A 25381-nucleotide genomic window follows, 5' to 3' on the forward strand; every position below is an offset into this window, starting at 1 on the left:
TCATTCATTTTCCGGATCAGCAGTTTCAGTTAAATATATCGTATTAATTACTTAAACAAAAGTAGACAGGTGCATACATTTGGGCACTGCAACAGAAAAATAAATACTGTACATAAATATTTAGTAGAACCTCCTTTTGTAGAGATAAAATCCTCCAAACACTTTACATAGCTTCCAATGAGGGTCTGGATTTTGTTTGAAGGTATTTTTGACCTTTTTTTCTTTAAAAAACATCTCCAGTTCAGTCATGTCTGATGGTCTTCAAGCATGTACAGCCCCCTTTAAATCCTCACCACTGATTCAACATTCAGTTTTGACAACTGAAATGGGCATTCCAGAACATTGTACTTTTTCCTCTGAATAAATACCTTTTTCAGGATGGTCGGCAACTCGCTCCATGGCACTTTTCTAAAAATGTTTTCATATCTAAAATATTGGGGAGGGAAATTCATTTTTGTTTTGATATGGTTTCCGTAGGGGGACAACCATGACAAAAACGCTTTCAATTTATTTTAATCCGTTAACATGTGCAGAATAAGTATTCTGGAACTATGAGACGAGAGGAGACATCACCTGGTAGAAGTTCAGGGTATGAAGTGACAGGTTTGACTGTCACTCTCTTATAGGTATCGGATTGTAAAAAACATGGAATACTGGTTGTCGCGTCGAACCAGCAATATCTATATTGTGACGTGAAGTTGTGACTCTCAGGCTTGAACCCCGGGCTGGAGAACATAGTTTGCTGCAATATAAAACACCGGGGCTACTCTCCTTCATTTATTTTTGCCCAAGCACTACTTTTTAAAGGGAGAATGTCACAAGCCAGGCAGGTGGCTGTTTTAAGCAAACTGGCAGATGTGTGATCGGCCATGGACCCCAAAGGTAAAGAGAGAAATAAAACTGCGCTGAAATCAAACTTAAACTGTGTTATGCGATTTTATTTATGTGTCCTTTTCAAAATGCTACCATTTTATTTTCATAAATGTATGGTGTAATTTATTGCACTCTTTTTGTTTCCCAGATAAGGGGCACTATGCACGCTCCATTTTGTGTCTTTCAATCCTCAAAATAAAAATGACAACAAAAAATGTATTTCTGTATTGCTTTTTTAATTGCATCAAAGCAAATACAACATACTGTAATTCATTATTAATGTAATAAATTTAAACTTGAGGTTGAGAAGTAATGTGGTGCATCAATTTCCACAGGATCTGCCGCACCAGCTCGGTAGCCTAGATGGTAGGGCGCCTTCTCAGAGACTGCGAGGTCGCTGGTTCAAGCCTCGGCCGGGTCGTGCCTACGACTTACAACATCGGTACTCATTGCCTCCCTGCTTGGCCCTCGGCATTAAGGGTTGGAATTGGGGCCTCCCAACACAGCAGTTGTTTCTAAAATGGCGGCGCCCTGTTTGGCTGCAGCTGCATCAGCTCGCTACAGTTTAACTGTACGGGTCACGTGTATCGACATTTCGTTTTGTGTGCATGGTTACAAAGAATGACAATAAAAGGAAATTCTATTCTATTCCATCCAACTCAGTCATTTTGATTAGATAGATAGATAGATACTTTATTCATCCCCGCAGGGAAATTCACACTTCCAGCAGCATCCCTGCGCTGAAGAACGAATAATAATAAAGGAAAAAGAATACAGTACGCAAATACCCAATGTTATGTGTTAATAGCCAATGTAGCGTGTTATATAGAGTATCTGGATAGTGCTACACAGAATACACACTGCAATAAAAATACGGTAATATGCAATGTGGGGGGTGTGGTTTAATGTGGGCCTTTACTCTGCCGGGTGGAGTTAAAGAGCCTCATGGCCTGAGGAAGAAAAGATCTCCTCAGTCTGTCCGTGGTACAACACTGTGACAGCAGTCTGCCGCTGAAGCTGCTCTTCTGTCTAGAGATAATGCTGTGTAGTGGATGTGATGAATAATAGGCTAATATAGGTAATATTCTTATATGCATCCAGAATGTGCTGCATTCATTGTATGGTTTAGTAAGCCTTTTATTTTTTGCTGCTTCAGACACATTTGTTTTTGAGTTTTTTTGGTCCTATTAGGCTTTCTCAATTTTTTGGGTTGCAGACCCCTGCCGTAGTAGAATTAGAGCAGTGTTCATAGTCCTTGTCTTGTTGAAGTATCCAGCCCCGGAGCAAATTTGTCACTGTTTCTTTCGTAAATAGCTGGTTATATTGACAGGAATCCATGCGACCTTCAACTTTGACGAGACTGCCAGTACGTGCACTGGTCACAAAGCCCCACAGCATGATGGAACCACCAGCTAATTTTACTGTGGCTAGCAAGTGTTTGTCTTGGAATGCTGCGTTCTTCTTCTGCCATGCTTATCGACCCTTGTTAAACTCAATTTTAGTTTCACGAGTCTGCTCGAGGTATGCCAAAACACATTTGGAAAAGCCAGCTTCATTTTGGATAATGGTGCTGTTTTCTCGAATTCCTAATTTAAACAACCAATGATTTATGATGGGGCATTTTTCAAATCATCAGGGGTGTTCTAATTCTTTCAGACGACTGCAATTGAGGAAAAATTGTGATTTTTTTTTCCAATTCTTCTTTTAATTGTGACACAAAATTACATGAATTTGTGTAAAACAACCTTTCTTTCAAAAAAAGCCCCAAAAGAACGATTTGTTTCCTACAAAACAACTGAAAGAGTGCGTTTAAAATGACTCAAGTAATTGATCGTTCTTTTTTGTCTTTCTTGTGGTGTATATTTGACCCAAGTGGTTTTAGAGTGTGTTTCCAAGAAATGATATACCAATTTTTCTCTATAAGTGGTTAAGCTACCTTGTTTGATTAGTTCATTTGTCTAATATGTTGCTGAAAAGTAGTAATTAGTTACATTTACTAATTATTTCATTTAAAAATTAATTCCGTTACCCCCAGATTAATGACACCCAAAAGGAGCTGCAAATTACTATATATTCTCACGTTCAAGCCAACCCCAAAAACTGTTTTAAAATAGCCACATAATAAAAGAAATAGGAAACGTGAACACCAACCTCTGGAAGTGGAGAACCTTCATATTTTTGTCTTGTGCAATCTTTACGATTTGCAAAACAACACTTAGCCGAGCCACTCCATATCCATTTTGTCTCTGGGCTTCAAACCACTCGAAGTTTTCCTTCACCATTCCTGGTTACTGTCCAAGACGCTTCCTTTTTTTCCCCAGGCGTAGTGTATTGCAAAAATATTTTTACAAATGAAAAGACCAAAATTCAGCACGCATGGGGTGGATAAAAAAAAACGATTCATGTTTACATCGTGATTTTATTTTTGGCGATTTTTAAATTTGACGTTTCTCCTCGTAATCATTCTTTTTTTGACATCATATCCAGTAGGTAAAAATGTGTGAAAGCGACAGGGCTGTCACGAATATGACATATCCAAACGCTGCCTGACTTACGAAAGATCGTTCGGAAGTTGAATTTGTTCGTAAGTTGCTTCAGTGCTATATTTTGTATGTTTAAGGCTTGTATAAGTAACCTGTATTGTTTTGTACCTAAAATTAAACATTTCATAAACTAATATGCTCTATAAAGATGAATAAAGTTGAGTTTAGCTTACTTTTGGAAGATGCGCTTCAAGAGGTCCTCCTCCGTGGTAAAAAGTGGCAGAAAAAAAGTGTTCCGACCATTTTCTCAACCGCATCAACCTTTCTTATTCCACTTTCATTTAAAAAGAAACGGCTCACCTCTTCTTTACACTTCACACCAACCATATAGAATGGATGCACGAAATATTAAACAATACAAGACTTCTTAGCGCGCTGGAGCTAGCAGACCTAGACAGTATACATTTTTTTCCACACAAACTAGGAAGAGGAAGCAGATTTTTTTAATTCTGGGTGGATGCTAGATGACCTCTCACAGCGCCACACGCCAGTAGCAGCGGAAAGAAGCACTAAAGTAATGTCCTGTACTCGGAAAAAGGTGCAAACAATACCAAATCTAACCTACAGCAATATCCGGATATTTTTCAACATCCTGAAAAAAATGTTCGTATCTACCCTTTTACGTAAGTCGAATGGGCGTAAGTAGGGGAGCGTCTGTAATAAGAGAAAAATGTTTCACATTCACGACTACAGTCTTTTTCTTTCCATCCTCCCCCTTTGCGACCGCCAATGATTTAAATGTCGAGGAAATTACATCAATGTGTAGAGACGCACATGTAAATACAAGGATACAATATCGGCCATCAGTGGCTTAACTTTAGATTCAAAACCACGTACCACTTGAGTATTTTGGACCAATTGTGGGTTTATACCGAGCGATAGCAGTAAGCCCCAAAATACGGAAGAAGCGGTCTGCAAACTTTGTTCCAAGAAGGTGCCGGTGAAAGAAGTCATTGCACGCAAACAGATTGTATTACACAGTACATCGCGACTGAAATACTGTCGTTCAATAACGTTCAGAGACATCCTATACAAGTATGATAAGCTGTATGACTCGCCAGGCAAAACAATTTTAAGTTTGCAAGTATAGAGTATGTCAAGTTAATGGAGAATTTATGTTTACCTAGTTCCATACCTCGTTTTACTGTTGACAAGTTTTTGTTTTCAAAGCCTAAGAATTTCAAGGTAAGAGACATTTGTCTACGGCTGTTAGCTGCATTCACTTTAAATGTGCTGAAATCCTATAACTTGGAGAAGCAAAGAGACATTTATCTGCTCTGTGGCTAAATTCCCTTTAAGTATATGTGTGTTGTTGACCTGTTACCTCACCTGTGCATTGATCCCCAAAATGTTTTAACCAAACAAGCTAACATCATGCATTGTGGTATTTGTTTTAATTAAAGGAACAAAATATTAAGTTAATAATGTTATTTTTGATTAATTCTTGACTTGATTTCTTGACCATTGCTCTTCTTTATTCGGGTGTTCAGCGTTAAAATTAAGCCGATATTATCATAATAGCATGTAATGTAGAGGGGATTTTGTGTCTGACTGATGTGCATTTTTTTAATATCATTCATGATTTATTGTCCCAGAAGTGTATGATTTAAGTGGCTTGTCTTTATAGCGAAGAAAATTAAATCACTATCATCAATTAAATAGAATCACAATAGTTGTAGAATCGTGATATAAATTGAATCGGCACCTTAGTATCGTGATACAATCGAAACGTGACCAGAGCATAATGTGCCATCCCTACTTTTACCATGAATTATGTGCTCCCGTTTGCTCCATTGATTTTGTTGTTCCTGAATAAGCCATGCCCCCACCAAATGTGCTGCCTAACATTTGCCACTGGTGACACACACCCAAACCTGCGCATATCAACTGACTCCATCATTTCAGTATTTTGTTTTGTAGTTGTTATAGATAGATAGATAGATAGATAGATACTTTGTTCATCCCCGAAGGGAAATTCACATTTCCAGCAGCATCCCTGAGCTGAGAACAATCGAGAACAATCGAAAATAACACGGGAGCTGCTGGAGTGGCTGCCATTACGGACTAGATGAGAGTATATAGCCTAGATGGTAAGGCGCCCGCTTTGAGACTGGGAGGTCGGTGGTTCGCGCCCCGGCCGAGTCATTCCTAAGACTTAAAAAGTGGTCGGCGGCGCCCTCTGTTGGCTGCGGCTGCATCGGCTCGCTACAACGGGTCAGGTGCAATCGACATTTCGTTCTGTGTACATTGTTACACAGAATGACAATACAAGGAAATTATTATTATTATTATTATTATATAATGAAGGGAGAATATCTCCATGATGTGAAATTCAGCGACCTCATACTATGTGTTTGAGACTCAAGTCTACTTCAACTTTACAGTCAAATTTGGTCTATGCACAACATACAGCACAGATGAAATGGCTTCCTCTTCTCCGCATACACACCTGCAATAAATAAGCCACAATACAAATAACCAAAAGCAGCAAGATATAAGAATAAATTGCAGCAAGTTTTCTTTTGTCCTTATTTTAAATCAAATAACTTCAGGGCACAGTCCAAGGGCACTGGAGGAGAGGATGACCAAAACAGAACTGGGCCAGCAACATTAAGGAATAGACTGGGGCCAACATTGCCATGACCCAAGAACAGGCCAGGAACCTTCATCAGTGGAGAAGGGTGTCCAGAGTTGTGTCCACATTGATGTCCTAAAGACAAAGTTAAAGGACCCGTCAACCGTGAACAAAAAAATAAATCGGTTTTGAATTAAAAAATGTTCAAAATATAGCCAGGATCTAAGTAGAAGAGTTTTGCATTCATTTGGCAGAGGGCATAGAGGTGCGAGGGGGTAGGGCAGGAAGAGAGTTCAGAGTCCTGACAACCTGATGGAGTAACCGGTCCTTAAGCCTGCTGGTTCTTTCTCTGAGAGACTGCAGTCTTTTCCCTGATGGCAGCAGGTTGAAGAGGCTGTGAGATTGGTGGATGGGGTTGCATTCCATCCTGTAGGCTTTGCGGGTGAGGTGGGAGTTGTAGATGTAGACGGCGCCACTGTAACTGTTTTCAGTTGTATTTAGTAGGTAAATATAAACACGGCCTCACCCTCTTAAGAAGTTGCTGGCAGACTGAGGGTTATATATTACTTTGTGAGTGAAGGTGCAACAGTTAGCGAACAGATGACCTTGTAATTCATGATCTGCTTTTAATAAGTAGATGCGGAGCACACCGTGTTGTAACGACAGTGCAGTTACAAAATGTTATTAGTAACACATAACAGTACTCGTTACAGGGAAAAGTAATTGTGTTCCAGGAACGCATTTCTTTGTAACCTGTGAATCCCAAACCTGCTAATGAGTAACACATGTATGGATTGTACATTATAATAAAGACAAAAAAAAAGGAAAAACAAAAGAAAAACACAACACAGGCTGTTGGCTTGTGGTTTTATAATAGTCACCAAAATGGCCTCTTTTGTTGACCTGAGCAAACCAGACATACCTAAACTTGCCTCAGCTGTTCACTGTCAGGACTAAAGTCTTTCCACATCTGGCACAATTTAAAGAATCAAATGCATATGAATCCAAAAAATGACATCAGGAGCATGAGCAAAATTTCTCCGCAAATTCCACAAACAGTAACCGCAAGTTTTCTTTGTGCTAGAAATTTCCAGGAAGTCTCGCAACTCCAAAAGGGCGGGCGTCACAGATCATCTGCCTAACAACTTCAATGTGTTGGCGGGCCAAAGGTCATGAAGTTCGTCATTGCTCAGGCACATCTGAAGCTTCAAATATGTGGTTTCTCCTAAATGGAAATGTTATTATTTTCCATAAATCTTTGTGTGCTTTGGACACGTACTGCATTCCTCTTGCCTCCAAAGTGATGCATCTTCCCTCTTGTGCAGACAGCATCGTTTAGCAGAACTGGATAATTGATCAGTGAAGGACTGTCTTTTCCAATTTATTTACACTGCAAGCTACCAAAACGCCCATTATGTAACTTGAATTTTGCATTTTAGTACATTATTTCTCAGAAAAGGGATGACACATTCATTTTACATGATAGAAAAAACACTCACTAATACATTCATGGCATACAAAGTGTCCCTTAGCTGTAAGGCTGAGGATATTTCAGACACTCCCAATTAAATCATGGTTATGTTTCAGGGGTGTAAAATTCAATTATAAAATGATTATTAAGTTTTTTGTTTTTCTTCACTAAGATTTACTCTCTTGTAGTGTTTAAAAAATGTATATTTGTAAGGAAGCAAAACAAAAATAGATCTAATTTTCCACCATAGATTATTTCAAGATGCTGTACGGAATTTGGAACTTGCTGGCACTTTCTTCTGGCTTTGTGTTTTTATCTGCAGCCCCATTCAAGCTCCACATGTTTTGATAGTAGGCTAACATAGATATCAAGATAGATATAGTATGCATTTCATTCATTATTAGGTTTTTGAAATTCTTTTCAGTTTTTGCAGCTCCGTACAAAGTTTTTTTTTTTTTTTTTTGGATCCAATATGGCTCTTTCAAACTTTTTGGGTTGCCTACCCCTGGCCTATCCATAGCAGTGTGCCATACTTGCAGCTTTGCTATTTGCTTCTCTCCCCATGCTGCCATCATCGTTTCCCCAAAATGACAATAATCCACGGAGCATACACCAATTTATCACAGTCGTGCACACATACAGTCATGCCCGCCCAACACACACACACACACACACACTCACACACATACACGTTAGAAAAGTGTCAAAAGTTTCTCATTTGCTCTGTTGCCATAGTGACAACGGATTTACCGGTTTTTGTTCAGGTAAAAAAAAAACATGTTCACATATTTGGTTACAGTTTGCTGCTTTCTGCAGAGTGAGTTTTTTCTAGCGGTAGACCGAAATCGGAAAACTTGCACAGATATATGGGAATTTGACTGATGTCAGTAATAGCGTTTTCATTAATTCAACTGGCTGATTATTAAGGCTCTTATTAAGCAGCCAAGCTTTTTCTATCGCTCCTACTCCTCCACTCCCCTCTCCCTCCCTCCTCTCTATCCACCCCACGCCTTCTGATTGGATAAGCAACCAGGGCGAAACAACTAAAGTAAAAGCTATTCCGACTCAAACACTACTAATAGCCGCACCTCCGCTAACCCCCCGACAGGTCCCGACATGTCATGTGTGAATCAAGCCGCTGGTAATATTGAGATTTTAAAAAGTCTGTGGTAGATAAGGATGTTTGTGATTAAGAGAAAGAGTAAAAGTCTTGGAAATTTGTTTAAGGGAAGCAGGTTTAGATGGAGACTTATGTATTAGCTCTTATCATGACATTAGTTCATCAATCTGGCTCTAAAACAGACGTTTCCACACTTTTCAATTCACAAGCTTCGTTAGAATTTCCATTATTTTGCACTTTATTTTTAAGTTAATTTAACTCACGTAAGTTGTCTTTCCGTAGTGCAGTTAGTGCAGTGGTTAGCACGCGAAAGGTCCTGGTGGAAACATCTGTTGGCCTGAAGAGGGAAGGGCTCCACCCTAGTGGTTAATGGACCCAGGGACCCACCCGCCAGGTTTTATTGACAATTTAATTTATTAATTGTCAAAAAAAAATCAGGAAGCTAATCAAAATTTTATGTACCTTTATACTAGTTGCTGCTATGCCTAATTTTATACCCTTTGGTTTAAGTGTTAGCTGTTTTGAAAATTTAATTTATTGACTGTTAAATGTTTTAGCAAGCTTTTTATGTTTTATTACAATTTGTAACAAATTTTCCCTTTTTTTTCATTATTCAAAATTTCTTACGGCAATTTTAAAGCTTTTACAGGGAATGAATATTGGCTCCAAATATCTGTTATTGGCCCTCTCTTACTACTAATATTCGCTATCGGCCCTGAAAACCTATTTTGGTCGCTAGCTACGGGTTGCATGTTTATGTCAATTTGTGGTGTTGCCACAGAAGCAGACCACTTTACCGCACAAATTACACTCTGCATTATCCTTCTCTGTAGTTGAAAAAAAAGTCCACACCGCATCGTGCTCCCTGTTTGCCTCTGTCATTTTTAGTCTTTGGTAGATTTGGCCCTTTCTTCTGCCTGCCAGGCAGGATGCAGCAACAGAACAAGTGGGAAAAGGTGCTGAAAGTGTGCCTATCATTCACGACCCAGGCATAAACTTAGGAAGCGGCTGAGGGCGCTGGGTGAGGGAGAGAACGGCTGCGCTATCTACATAGAGAAATGGCGCTTTGAGGAAATTGGTGGAGCAGTGAAGTATCGATCTCAGGGCATTTGTATCGATCCGATTCAAATACTTGGGTTAGTATCAGTAATATCGATATTTGGATACATTCGCCCACCCCTATTGGAAACATGAACCTGTGTGTGTGTGTTTATGTGTGTGACCCAAGGGTTCAAAAGGCCATTGACTAAGACTGGATTAGCTGCTCTCAAGGCTCCCGCTGGAATGTAAGGATCAACAGCGCGGTTACACACACAAGCAGACACACGTCTTTTTTTTGCTGCACTCAAACATTCACCTTTTACCTTTCTTTCTATAACAGTCCATTAACACTGTTTGTACTTGTGAGTAAGTTGTAAAAAGTCAAATGGCGATAGAGATAGTTTCATGTATTTGTTTATTGGTTTAACAATACATTCCATTAGTTTTATGAGACCTGGCCTAAAAGTTGGGGAAGTGGGTGTGTCAATTTCAAGTGTCGCCTTTCTTTGTTGAGTTGACGTATACGTTAAACATAAACTATATTCACAGGAGGCTGTTAAGCTTTTATGTGTCTTGTGTGAGAGTCAATGGTTACATCGAGTGTGAAAACCCTGTCATTGACAAGTGATCAGAACAGGATGTACACCCTCTCCCAGAGGAAATCAGCAGGGATAGGCTCAGTTTTTGCCTCAGAAATAGCCGGAAAGATGCTTGTTCTATTATTTTTAGCTATATGCAGAGGCAGATGACTGCGATCCTTTTTGTATTTTCAAACTTTCAGTTAGTCAAGTCAAGTCAAGTCATTTATTTTTGTATAGCCCTAAATCACGAAGAGTCTCAAAGGGCTTCACAGATTGTTACACTATATTACACAGACTATTTTCAACCGACAGGAGGAGTAGGTTATTCGTATGCAATAGAGTAGAGGTGAGTTTTAAGTTTAGATTTAAACATTTCCACTGAGGTTGCAGATCGGATCTCAGGGGGAAGAGCATTCCACAGCACCGGTGCCCGGATGGAGAACGCTCTCGAACCAGCAGAAGACTTCTTTGCTCTCGGGATCACCAGAAGACCGGCACTCTCAGATCGCAGGCTTCGGACCGGGACATAGCGGCAGATCAGATCTGAAAGATAAGAGGGAGCAAGTCCATGTATGATTTTGTACAGTACTAGGAGAACTTTGAAGTCACATCTTTGGCTAACTGGGAGCCAATGCAGGTTAGCCAAAATCGGTGTTATGTGATCGTACTTTTTTGTCCTAGTTAAAAGCCTCGCTGCGGCATTTTGTACTAGCTGAAGAGACTTGATTCTGGACTTCGGGAGACCGGAAAGTAGTGCATTACAGTAGTCGAGACGGGAGGTAACAAATGCATGAATTATTGTTTCCGCATCAGACTGAGACAGTATTGAACGGATTTTAGCAATGTTGCGAAGATGGAAGAAGGCAGTTCTAGTAATTTGCTTTACATGCATCTCAAATGATAGATCAGGGTCAAATATGACACCTAAATTTTTAACCGAGTCACTCGGTGTGATGTGACATTTGTCAAGGTTCACAGCAGTTTTTGAGAAGAAGTCACGGCATTTAGAAGGACCAATGACTAACATTTCGGTCTTTTCAGGGTTAAGACGCAAGAAATTGAGTGACATCCACTCTTTTATCTCAGTGAGACAGGCCTCCAAATTTCCACAGTTTAGTGTGGAAGATTCCTCCAACGGAAGATATAGTTGAGTGTCGTCTGCGTAGCAGTGGAAGCTGATATTGTACTTGCGGATAATATCACCTAATGGAAGCATGTAAATGTTGAAAAGTAGGGGGCCGAGCACTGAACCCTGCGGAACACCGCAGGTAACATTAAAGGGCTCAGATGTCGTTTCACCATATTTCACACAGTGCGTCCTATCTGAGAGGTAGGATCTGAACCACGAGAGGACGGTTCCTGAGAGACCAATCCATTTTTCCAACCGTTCTAGTAGGATATTGTGGCGCACTGTGTCAAAAGCAGCACTAAGATCCAGCAGCAGCAAAAGTGATGAGGCGCCAGAATCGATTGACATTAGGAGATCATTTGTTACCTTGATCAGCGCTGTCTCAGTAGAGTGGTTAGCCCTGAATCCTGATTGCATGGATTCAAAAAGGTTGTTCTCAGATATGAAAGCATTCAGCTGCTGTGCCACTACTCTTTCGAGTACTTTAGAGAGGAAAGGTAGGTTTGACACAGGTCTGTAATTACTTAAGATTTCTGGATCAAGGTTGGGTCGTTTCAGTGTGGGTTTAATAACGGCGGACTTAAAAGCTGCTGGAACTACACCTGAGGAGAGTGATGTATTTATAATATTTAGAACTGAAGGCCCAATGACGCTAAAAAGACTTTTAATAAGTGAACCTGGGAGCGGGTCGAACTGGCAAGTTGTCGGTTTGGCCGCAGTCACCACTTGTTTGAGATCATCAAGTGACAGCTCACTAAAACCGGCCATTTTCCCTGGGCAGCCACCCTGTCGTGCATCTGTAAGTTTCAGTTCTTTAATACGAGTGGTACTAATAGTATCTTTAGCAATTTCTTCCTGTATGCATTGAATCTTTTTAGTGAAGAAGACCATTAAGTCCTGAGCAGAGTGTGTCGAACTATCAGCGATAGTCTGTTGCCTTGTAAGCGATGCTACAGTGTCAAAAAGGGCTTTGGGGTTGTTCTTTTGAGACGCAATCACCTTCGAAAGGTAGGCCGATTTTGCAGAGGCAAGGGCCGCTTTATACTTTAACAAGCTATCACACCAGGTTTGATGGAAAACCTCAAGCTTGGTAGCGCGCCATTTTCTCTCCCATTTCCTGCATTCTTTTTTAAGGGTTCTAGTTTCATCAGTAAACCAAGGTGTGCGTCTTTTAGGACATGATTTTAGTTTTATGGGCGCTATGGTATCCATCCATCCATCCATCCATCCATCCATCCATTAACTAATTACATTTCCCAATGCAATCAGAACCTAACATTAGCTGCACGTGGAGTTCCAAGGGTGTTAGGACCTTTATTGTTTTCACAGTATATAAATGACTTGAAATTAAAATCCAAATTCTCTGACCACAACCCAATAATGACTTCTGGTTAGAGCTTAAGTCGATGAAAATCAATGATTTAAAGCGTTGGCAACAAATGGGTTTATCGATGCACTGTGTCGCACTCAGCATGTGGCGGAGTCAGTGACGTCACACGCAGCGCAAGTCGGCAAGCATAACGGAGGGAGGTTGAGTGCAAACTAAGACGTTATTTTCAAAAGGTGAGGCGGTGAGGTTTCCAGGAACTTCCTACGCTTAAGTTTAGACTTGTTCAAAAAAAGGATCCAGAAAATGTTATTCCCTGCTGGTAGAGTAACTTTAGACGTACCAAATCAATGACATAGTCATTGAACAATGTGTGACCTTAGGCTACAGTGCCCAGTTGTGTCTTAAGATCAATTCTTTATAAATATAATATTAAACATCAACAAAGTTCAAAAGAGAGTCAATTTGTGGTTTATATCGCTGGTCGGCGACCTCTTCTGTACCACGGACCGGTTTAATGCCTGACTAGGTACAGTAATGATAATTATAACAGGGGTTTTGGGGTTTTTAAGGGTTATTGTTCTATCTTCGTTATTCATTATCCATTATCCGTTATCGGTCAGTTCATAATACGCTACAAAGCCTAGGAGCCGGGACACTTACTCTCAGCCAAAAGGCCAAGCTAAGGTCCTAGCCCTAAAGCCTTGCTGCGATCATTGCGAATGCACCGTTCCCGGAGGTACTGCAATACCGGGCCGATGCGTGGAGTGGACAGAGCAAGCTCTTATTCTATCTCCGGATTGCAAAAATCAAAGATCATGGCAAAGGCCAAACTAAGGACTGACATAGCATCAAAGCCACAGTCCAAAATCTACAGCTGCTTAATTTCAAAGCATGTCTTAGTCTTTCATCATTCCCGGTGGCACTGCAATACCGGGGGGGTTTTGGGGTTTTTAAGGGTTATTGATCTATCTTCGTTATTCATTATCCATTATCCGTTATCGGTCAGTTCATAATACGCTACAAAGCCTAGGAGCCGGGACACTTACTCTCAGCCAAAAGGCCAAGCTAAGGTCCTAGCCCTAAAGCCTTGCTGCGATCATTGCGAATGCACCGTTCCCGGAGGTACTGCAATACCGGGCCGATACTTCACATAAAGTACACAGTTCAAAAACCACTGCAATACCGGGCCGATGAATACACTATGTAAACACTAGACCACTAGGGATCCAGATGACACTGGCATTAGTCTTTATCTCATCATCACACTATTTTTACTCAGGGTACCACACTGTGCAACATTGTTTTTGCTGATCTCTTTCCTATTATGGTCCATTACAATGTTGTACAACATGGCACTGTTGGTAAAATAGTACAATGATGAGAGTCTACAGCATTTTCATTTGTCATCTATAATCCTAGCCGCCTTGGGTTCAGGTTCGATTCCAGTTGCATCCATTGCTGAGGTCAGCGATATTTGTTGACTGATCAATCTTTGCTTAATTGTGGTGATGTACGACTAAAATCTAAACCTACTAAACCCTCTACAACCTCGGAATACCGCACACTTAAACTCTGAGTATATTTTGGGGTGAAAAATGCATGTATACATAAGTAAATATGGTTCATAAAGCATTTTCTTTTCTTTCTGTGCTGCCCAGTAACAAACAACCCACTGGTACTGGTCTATGGCCTGGTGGTTGGCGACCACTGGTCTAGATAAAGTTGACTCTGTTGGATATATTTCATTCAATTAGAACATTTTGCTCTGACTCATAAAGGAGGCCAATTTCAGTATTTGATAATTAATAATTGTTCCTTAAAGTTTTTACATTGACGTTAACAATTTCTCATGTTCACGTTTCCTCCTTTCAAAAAATAACAAAAATGGAACCTCTAAAATCTAGTTAATGAGTGTAGTGAGTTTTTTCATTGTAATAATTTATTTTTTGTGGCTATTACAGCCCTTTTAGCTCAGGTCCTGTCAGCCAACAAGGGTCAGGGAGTGTATTTATTTTGATGTGGGGTAAAACTGATAATTTAGCAAGTATAGTCATTGTTGTTTCACGCTCTGATTAGTGTTTGTATCGATTCTTTTTAAGAACTGTTTGTGTGAGTTGCCAGATGTTCTACATGCACGGAATGCGTATCTAAAGTTTGATTAAACGTTTTCTTGTATTGAAGTTAGGGCAGTGGACACTTCGATTTCCTCCCACATTCCAGGCAGGTTAATTGGTGACCTTAAATTGTCCCTAGGTATGGATAAGCGTGTGAATGGTAGTATGAGTGTGCTGCGACGGGCTGGCAACAGGTTAACTGCCCGAATATAGCTGGGATGGGCTTGCGTTATGCTAGTGAGGATAATGCAGATAAGGGAAGCATGGATATTTTTTGTGATAATAGCCTGGTCTATTGTTGTGTTTCTGCTATCCTACTTCAAGGGTTCTCGTGGATAATTGAAAAAGTCTTAAAAATCATTAAATTCCTGATCCTAAAAATAAGGCTTTTAAATGGCATTAAATGTTTTAAATCCAGGTTTTGAAAGTCTTATAAATGTGAACACACATAAGATTTACTAAAAAGATCCAGCAAAAAAGTAATTTTTCATGCATCATGATAAAAAATGTTTCATAAATGTAGCAGAGTTCTATGAAATTAGTGGTTATCTGCCAGTTTTAACTAAGGATCCACGAAGTACTGTAAACATCCTTTTTAATTATTATTTATTTTATTGTATTTAGTTTTCCACGTCTAAAACTTTAAAGAGTGCTATGTTTTCAGATGGAAAGTTTTCAACTGGACTAAAATGTGATTTAAAAAGAATTAAGATATACATTTGATTAAATTTGCCTCCTATATATGTGGTATTTTATATATATTTATTTTGTTTCAATTGTGGGCTCCAGCACCCCCTTGACCCTAGTAAGCATAAACAGTGCATAAAATAGATGGATTAATTTGATGGATTGCGATTTTTTTTGTGAACTTGGTATTAAATATGATTTCAAAATGCATTAAATAGTCTTGAATTGAACTTGCCTCAAGTTGTTGGAACCCTGTACTTGTCCAAGACAGACCACAAGAAATGGTGCCGTATTTCTAGTGGTTTAGGGATCCAAGTCAAAACAAGTGCAGCAACAGCAAAAGAGCATTTTTCATCCCAATACTCTAACCCAGGCATGTAAAACTTTTGTTGGGTTGGGGGCCACATCTAATGACCTAATGTTTTCTAGTGTGCTAGATCCAAAAAAATGTAAACGCCAAGTATTTCAATTTTTTTTCAGTACTATGCTTTATCATTCAGGCACGGATGAAAATTGATCATTTCTTCACAAAATAATGGAAAACATGATTTTCATGTTACACCTTGAATGTGTTGACAAATTGTTTTGACAGGTTATTAAATGCAGCTTTACAACTGAACCAGATGATCACACTTAACAAACTCAAGTGGGAGCTATAAGTAAAACTATGCTTTCTTCAATTGCCATACTACTTTGAAATCAATAGGAAAGAAATACAAACGAAGTTATCAGCGAACGGGCAATAACAGTTGACACAAGTGCTAGAAATATTACACCTTTGGGCTTGAAAACGGGTGGTATGGGTTTAAAAAAAAATCTAAATACAGTGGAACCTCGGTTCTCGACCATAATCCGTTCCCCGAACCGATTTGGTCGATCACCGAAAACCGATTTGGTCGATCACCGAAAATCGTTTTTCCCATTAAAAGTAATTTAAAATCATTTTAATCCGTTCCAACACCCTGAATGAACATGAAGCTAACCCAGGCTAATCGTACGTTCGCGTTAGCGTAATCTTCCGTACGAAAGATTACGCTAACATGAACTTGTAAAAATAAAATAAGGATTATGAATAGGATTTCTTACCTTTGTGGTGGACGGTGGGGAGAGAAAAATCATCAAAAGTTTTTCAACCTCTTCCAAAACTTGCGGCAGTTGCTTACTTATAGCGCTAACATCCTTAGCCGCATCACTCGATTTCACAGCCTCCTTATTCTTTACTATCGTACTGATAGTAGATTTAGCCATGCTGTATTTACTAGCAAGATCGGAAATTCGTACACCTCTTTCATATTTAGCTATTATGTCTTTCTTAAAGGCAATAGTTGGACGAACAACTTTTCACCTGTCCTGCTTGCACCGACCTTCTTCGGAGGCATAATTAGGGGCTAAAACACCCGTACGCCGCTCAGCATCGCACCCTAGCGTACCGGCGTTCGAACTCCGATTTTTTGACCGAGCAGCGAAGCAAGAATTTCTCAAGTTCCACTGTATTCTCCTTTTATGCACTGGGGTCAAAAAGGTTCCCAACCTCTGAGCTAGACACTCACTTTTTTTGTACATACTCAAAAATGTACGGCAAGCTGAATTAAATCATCCACTGGACCAGGTCTGGTCCACGTGCCGTATGTTAAACACACCTCCTCTAACCGGCCTTTAGATGTTGTCATCTGACCACAGCTTATCTTGAAGATTGTCACCTCCACCAACAACATCATCCTGATTTCGAGGAGTGGGCCAGCGTGCTGTAATCCCACAACTCTTTAACTACCGTACAGGATTAACAAGAAATCGATTTGGGAGGGAGGCTTGTAATGTGGCACCCAGGCAGAAAATAGCGTATTAAAGAGAATTTTCTCTGATCCCGCTGTGTTAAATGGATACGGTGGAAGAAGATCAGAAGGCTGAAATGCAGGGGAATGTGATTTACTCTCCTTGGCCCATGTCCTGCCACTTCTGTGAAACATAAACTAAAAATTCCTTAATAGGATTAATAGGATTAACATGATCTTTAGAATCAGTGACCCAACCACTTCATTACTAAGATCCGTAGTAAACTCTACTAAATACTAAATAGAATAATCTAAAATGGCATTACAGTACTCAAAAGGCACTCAGACAAAACACCATTGTATTAAACATGCATTCATAGTAAATATGATGAGAGAAATTTAAACTGTACAAAATAAAATTATTCTCCATACATAATTTTGGGGTATGAAGGACTTATCCTTCATAGGTACAAATAAATGTGTTAATATAGAAATACCTTCAAACATATCTAATATAATTAAATATACACATCAATATATTATGAAATCCTTAAATATATGATGCAAATGCAATTTATTCATGCATTTTTCATTTATTTTGTCATTCCTTTTTTTCAGTGATTTTCTTGTCGTGTATTTTGTTGTGTACTTTGTCACAACAAAATGTTATTCAAACTAGGGGGCGTGTCTAACTATCTGAACCTTACACCTATTGTTTTATCAACAAATGCATCCATCAACTGGAATGCCATACCACCAATAGGTGATATGCTCAGCCATTTGACCCGCCCTCTCATTTGAATGACACTTTGTTGTAATAAAATGCGCTAAAAAATACAAAATACAAGACAAAATACACAACAATTTCTCATCTCATCTCATCAGCTACACCGCTTATCCTCAGTAGGGTCGCGGGGGTGCTGGAGCCCATCCCAGCAATCATCGGGCAGTGGGCTGGGGACACCCTGAATTGGTTGCCAGCCAATCGCAGGGCACACGGGGACAGACAACTCACTCGCTCATTTACACCTAGGGACAATTTGGACCGGCCAATTCACCTGGAATGCATGTTTTTGGAATGTGGGAGGAAACCGGAGTGCCTGGAGGAAACCCACGCAAGCACGGGGAGAACATACAAACTCCGCACAGGAAGTCTGGAGCTGGATTTGAACCCACGCAGGAGGTTCCCAAGACATGAACTGTGCCGCACATGCGCTAACCACTGCACCGCCGTGCTGCCCAAACAACAATATGCGATACGAAATTAAATTACATTGACACCTAACTAACAAAAGTAAATAACAAAACATTTTCACAATAGAGCTGTAAAATTCAATCATAATACATAATCATTTGCCTAAAGGGAGTAGCTTGGATTATCTTATTTAACTTTCGTGCAATAGCCCCAAGTTACTTGGAAAGTAAACACTAAAAAAACTTAAAAAATGAAGAAATAAAGAAATGAATAAAGAAGGAAATGGAGAAGGAAATAAACAAGGAAAAAAGTAAGAAAGAAAGAAAGAGATTCTCTGAGAAAGAAAGAAAACAGTGATGCCTTTGTTCCTGGTATTAATATCCATATCATTGATGACTTGATACATTAATAATAATAAACAGGCCTTATGGTAGATACCATACTTACAGTTAAAAACTTTATGTTTCGATTTTATTTATATAAAAAAAGGCAAACTACACTACATTCAGCGGCCCTTACGTGTAGTACACGTTGACTTCTCATGGTGGAAAATGTTCGCTATTATAATTGCAGCTACAATAACATACATGGGGAAATAGTCATTAATCATTAAATTTCCTGCGAACGTAGCAGGGTCGGAAGTTGGTGTTAAAAAGTCAAGACTATGATGGGAGGAAAACAATGTATGGCGTGGATTCAATTTGAAATGTTGAATCGTTTAAGAATTAAAAAAAAAATCTATGAATATTAATGCTGGCTTTGCCTCAAACTGAATTGAGGACAAGGTGGGAAATTATTTCACCAAATGTATTTGTGTATAACACACATTCGAGTTTAAGAAGCAACCTGAATCTTTGATTAAAAATCTGTATGAAATTTTGTTTCACTTTTTTCTCACCCGAAACAAAGAATTATAAGTTACAAACGATGTTGAAATATAGATTGATTAAATAATTAATAATTGATAATTTAACGTAAACTATGAGCACAATCATGGCTCACGGATCCCTTATGCGCTAGGCTCGTAGGAGCACCAATTCATGTGGTGTGTCTTGGGCAAGTACAGCTTGGCGACGCCCATCCAAGTTTGTCAGTTTTCATTTGACTTGTGGTCATTATTCATTTATTTTCTTGTGGTCATTATTTATTTATTTACATTTGCTGTGACTTAAGGTTGGATGTGATTAATTTATATTTACAATTGATGACCTTGAATATAAGACAAGAATGGAAAACATCTACCTGTGCCTTTAATATGTCACAAAGTAAAGGACGTAATGTAATCACTACAAAGTTTATTTTTTATCTAAATGATTAAAGTTACAAATAGTACTGCGATACTCAGTTTTTTTAAACAAAATATTTTTTCCTCCAGTGATTTAGGATCTAGTATCCATATTGCTACACAAACACCGCTGCCCCTCATTGCTAAGGTACTCTACTCTGAAGAGCCGGATGATGCTGGACACTGAAGAGTAATGTGACCAGATGATGAAGGTGCTGTATCTGAGCAATTTATCCTGCTACTGGTAATCATGGAAAACAGTACTATCTGTTTCATGTGGGGAAACAAACCCCTACCGCCAAAATTGTCCTGGATAATGACAAGTAAAATTAAAACTGACATACTTAAAACGTAAATCGTCATCAAAGCAATCATGCATAGTGCTTGCTTTTAATGTACCTTATCATGCAGTTATTTTCATTGTATTAACAATAAGGCGTAGATCTACATACGCTCCCCTACTTATGACATTCGACTTATGTAAAACGGTAGATACGAAAACAAATTTCGGGATGTCGAAAAATATCTGGACATTGGTGTAAGTTAGATTTTTTATTGTGTTCACCTTTTTCTGAGTACAGAACATCACTGTAGTGCTTCTTTACGCCGCTACCGGCGCGTGGCGCTGTGAGAGCTCACCCAGCATCCATCCCAAAGAAGAAATCCAGCTTCCTCTTCCTAGTTCGTCTGTTAACATACTACATGTATACTGAACTTTGAAATTTTTATTGTTTAATATCTCTTGCATCCATTCAATATGGTTGGTGTAAAGTGTAAAGAAGAGGCGAGCTGTTTCTTTTGAAATGAAAGTGGAATAAGAAAGCTTCATGCGGTTGAGAAAATGCCTTTTTTTTCGGCATCTTCTTACCACAGAGGAGGACTTCTTGGAGCGCATCTTTGAAAAGTGAGTTAAACTCAACTTTAGTTATCTTTATAGAGCATATTATTTTACAAAATGTTCATTTTTTAGTCAAAACAATACAGGTTACTCTTACAAGCCTTGAACATACTTATATAAACCTTAAACATACAAAATATAGCAATGTACTATAACCTACAAACAAATTCAACTTACAAACAATCGTCCGAAAGTAGGACAGCGTCTGTAATATGATGTAGTATGATGTTGTTGTTGTAGTAGCAGTATTTGATTTTTTATACTGTTAAAGGTTAGATTGTATTGTTTGTTTACACTATTTGCACTTTTTGACTTTATTTTCAAAATATTGTGCAATGGAAGGTATGTATACATGGTATATTTGTATTTTTGTTAGATTGCTGCTTTTTTATTTGACCTTCTTGGTATTTGCTCTGAAATAGTTGTAATATAAATAATTTTATTTATTTATTGTACTATTGAAGTTTGAATTATAGTTATTTAATAAAAAAAGGAAATGTTTTTCCTTTGTGCAAACTTTGTGCTGTGTTTATCATAAATATGAACTAAGGCCAGGGGGGCAATTATTTGTTTGATCCTGACATTTTGAGGCAAAACGTATCCGTATCGTTATTGATCAAAACTACAAAAACATTTTTTTGAACCAGATCAATACCAAAGTTCCCAGTATCGCCCAACTCTACCTTCAAGGTTGTGGGATAGAAACTCTGGTCATGGGTCATTTTGCAGTAAAGAATTCTTCCAACTGCTTTTTTTGTTATCTTTTTCCACAATAAGAGCTCTTCTTTTAAGGCTCACATTACCTGTTTTGAATATGGCAGCAGTTGTGCTTAATTGTGTGGAAGGCTAGTCTGATTTTACCAGATGTGCGTGTGTTTTTTTCTGAAATATGACCCCTGTTTTGCCAAAGGCACCCCACAAACGGTGTCATGGTGATTAAATAAGCTATTACTAACAGCACCATGTGGACCACATTACAAAATTATGTTCTCGTGGAAACGGACCAATTTATAAGAAAAAAAAAGCCTTAACATAAAAGTCCAATCCGATCTGAACAAATACAATCTGCACAAAAGTTCAGTAGTAGTTCCAAATTCAAATCTCGGCCCTCATCTTTCTGTGTGGAGTTTGCTTGATATTGTTGCGCTTGCCTGGGATTTCTTCGGGGTATCAAACTTCTTTCCTGACATCCGAGAGAAAATCTAAGAAGACAGTAATTCCAGACATTAACACCTGAGTTTCTCGCCATACAGACCTGATTTGGCACTTTAGTGTTTTTTATTTTTATTCTACTATGTTCATTCACTTGTCAACCACAATACACACACCTCACTTTTCCACTGCTGACTTCCCCCATTGTAAGGGCCTCCTAATAAACTCACATATTTATCAGATTATGGTTGATGTTCAATTACTATTTTAATGTATTTTGAGTGATCAGGAAGATGTTTTTTTTTTCTGTATAGGGTTAACTTTGATGATTTTGGGAAACTGCGAATAGATTCGCTCAAGATAATATCTCTGCTGTGTTATGCTAACACAGAAACCCCGCAGAGGCATTGGGTGACAACAGCTGGCGGCTACCAGCAATAAACCAGAAACAGTCTAAATCCCTCTTACCCTGGCCACCACCTCTTTCACCTATTTCCTTCTAACAGACGTTACGGGTCACTTTAAACAAGGACTAACAGACTCAAGACAGGACAATCAGCACCCTAAACAAGCACACAAGACTATAATAATGTGTATCTTGCTAGTTGTATTGAAAAATGGGTATTGCATAGAAAAATGGGCCTTATAACTTATTTATCGACTTATTTGGGAACTTTGCTAAATGTTATTACACTACTTTTCATTGAACTATTAATACTAAAGAGAATTGCAGAATTTAAGCCATTCTCCAAGCACTACCTTTTTAATATTTTGCCTGTTCATCCTGGCATTATTTTATCTGATTTTTCTCCTTTAGGTTTTTATCACGTGATTATATTGTTCACCCTAGAGTGCCATGTGTAAATTGCCGCAAACAATGTTCCCTATGTTGTTGTCAATAACAATAAAGCCAATTCTATTCTAATCTGTTTAACACACATGTACACATGCACTTGCAAACTCACAAGCACTAATTTGATCAGGGATAGAACAAATTCAAGTCAAGAGAAATCGCTCCGGCAAAGACATTGTTGATTTTGCTTACAAAAAGTTGAAAAAGAAAACTGATGTTTATAAGTGTGTGTCACTGACAATCGGTCAAGGGACAATGATGACGTGCTTTTGAAGAGCAAGTCACCCTGCTCACAGTGAGAGACTCTCCATTTAGGAATAATTTATGCAGCACATCATGGCAACAAGTGCCCACTGCCTGTGTTGCTATAGCAATATTTCTCTCACTCCCTGGCCCTTAGACTGACTGCATATCGCCACGGAAACAAACATATTTTTTCATCCCTTTATCTAAAGTCACAAATTACAGGCTACAGCTCTTCAGATTTCCAGGCAGCATTAGTCACCCGGGTTCATGATGGAGGTGCGGTACACTCGCAGCATACATGCCCTACTCGAACAACAGCCAGCGAGACCTCAGGAAAAACAACCTTTGTTGTGATGAATTGACAAATTAGAGGGATGCAAATGATGGTGACCTTCATGCTTGGCAACCAGTCTGATCACAATTGGTAGCAGATGTGGCATGACAGTAAAACAACATACAATAGGTACAAAAGTATGGATTTTTTTTTTTATTGCATATTTTTGGAATTTGGCTTTGAATTACACTGGACTGCAGCGGAGTGGTTAACAAGTCAGCTTTGCCATTCAGAGGTTTCCATTCCATTCAAAATATCAATATTCCTGTGTGGAGTTTGCATGTGCACCTGGTACTTGAATGGGTTCTTTCATGGCACTGATGGTCTTTTATTAGACGAGTTCAGATGTTTCCTTGGTATGGCTGTCCACTTTTTGAAATTAGCTGGGGTGGACTTAAGCACCGGGCGGCAAGGCGGCTGGGTGGTTAGCACACAGCCCCACAGTGCGGAGGTTCAGGTTTCAAGTCCAGCTACCGCAGCTTCCCTGGGTGGAGTTTGCATTTTCTTCCCGTGCCTGCGTGGGTTTTCCTGCGGGCACTCCAGTTTCCTGCGACTGTCTGGCCACCAGTCCAGGGTGTGCCCTGCCCACTGCCCTGAAGATAGCCTGGATGGGCTTCAGCACCCCCGCGGCCCTACTGAGGACAAGCAGTGCAGATAATGGATGGGTGGATGGACTCAAGCTCCCCCAAAACCTAGCTAAACCTAGTTAAGTGCCTGGACAATGGATGCTGACAAAAATACAGACATTATTGATTGTACATTAGCAACATTTTTTCAGTGTTTACTTCTTACAGTATATGCATTTACAAAAGAAAGAATGAATCTGTGAAAGAACAAAAAAGTAGTTTTTTATCTGAGGCAGTGGAAATATTTTATCCTACTTTTTTTATAAATTCTCAGAGTCAAAAAAGAAAATGTAATTTAATTGGAATTTTTGACGTCTGGGCACAAAATTACCAAAAATGTGATATTATGATACTGTATATTCCAGTTTGAGGCTTGACTATTATGAATTTCTTTTGAGCCAATGCAGATCGAATTTTGTCCATTATTTATTAATCAGCCCATTACTTTAAATTTTACTTGATCTGATTGTCATAACTGCAGTAGAATAGGCCACGGGGCCTCAACTGGTCTGACTTGATGACCCACAACCCACCTTAATCACAGGCTGCATCCCAAATCAAGAAAGAACATATGTGGCATGACAAAATTTACAGTTTAAACCAGAGATATTACAATCCATCCATTCCATTTATTATCTGCACCGCTTATCCTCAGTTGGGTCACACGGTGCTGGAGCCCATCCCAGCTATCTTCAGGCAGTGGGCAGGGGACACCCTGAACTGGTTGCAGGGCACACGGAGAGACAACTCACTTGCTTATTTGCACCTAGGGACAATTTGGACCAGGCAATTAACCTGCCATGCATGTTTTTGGAATATGGGATGGGTGTCATGAGGAAACCCACGCAAGCATGGGGAGAACATGCAAACTTCGCACAGGAAGGCTCGTTGCTGGATTTGATCCCATGACCTCAGGACTTTGCCGCTCATTCACCGTGCCACCCTAGATATTACAATATATTCAGTTAAAAAAAAAAAAGACCAACAAAAACAGAAATAACTTCAAGGCACATTGTGATTATTTAGCGACTCCAAGTGGTAAAAAAAAGAAAATATCATTCATTGAAAAAAACAACATTAATTTGAATAATGAGAAAAAAAAGACTTGATGTCAACACTTTGCCTACTTTATAGGGCGACTTCACCTGGAATAGCCTGTCGGGCCAGAATGTCCGACTGACTCCAGTTACCATCCAGAGCCTTTCTGAACTGGAGAGGGTCCGTTTGCAGGAAGTGGCCTACGTCCGCTTGCACCAAGACTATGATGTCGGATGCCAGATTACTGTGCCAAAAGGTGGGATCCTACTCATGCCTTTTCCTATTTCATGCATTCTTACCTAACTTCTATGCTGGTCATTCCTAGATACGCATACCTAAAAGGACCGTGTGTATTATTTGACCACCAGATGTCGCTGTATGGTGTAGTGTAACCACAAACAAGTGTTAAAAAGCCCAAAGTAGAATACATACTATAGAGCACATTTGGCGAACTCCTGGCCCGTGGACCAAATGTGTCCAGCCACATCGTTTTATGTGTCAGCAAGACAATGGTGAGA

At 39.3% G+C, this 25381-nt stretch overlaps 1 protein-coding gene and 1 pseudogene across 2 annotated transcripts in view; one reads left to right on the forward strand and one right to left on the reverse strand.

Moving 5' to 3' along the window:
- Positions 1-25381, forward strand: part of LOC148369337 (rho GTPase-activating protein 6-like) — a 109626-nt gene that overhangs the window by 55646 nt on the left and 28599 nt on the right. For both annotated transcript variants that reach the window (XM_088331316.1, XM_088331318.1), the window contains exon 2: positions 24960-25119. In XM_088331316.1, coding sequence (XP_088187442.1) covers positions 24960-25119 — 160 coding nt within the window. The remainder of the gene's footprint in view (positions 1-24959; positions 25120-25381) is intronic.
- LOC148369338 (U2 spliceosomal RNA) lies at positions 13378-13497 on the reverse strand (annotated as a pseudogene).

The sequence above is a fragment of the Urocampus carinirostris genome, chromosome 3 (genome assembly GCF_059441175.1).
Source record: "Urocampus carinirostris isolate Australia breed hairy pipefish chromosome 3, RoL_Ucar_1.0, whole genome shotgun sequence".
In the NCBI taxonomy this organism is placed as follows: Eukaryota; Metazoa; Chordata; class Actinopteri; order Syngnathiformes; family Syngnathidae; genus Urocampus; species Urocampus carinirostris.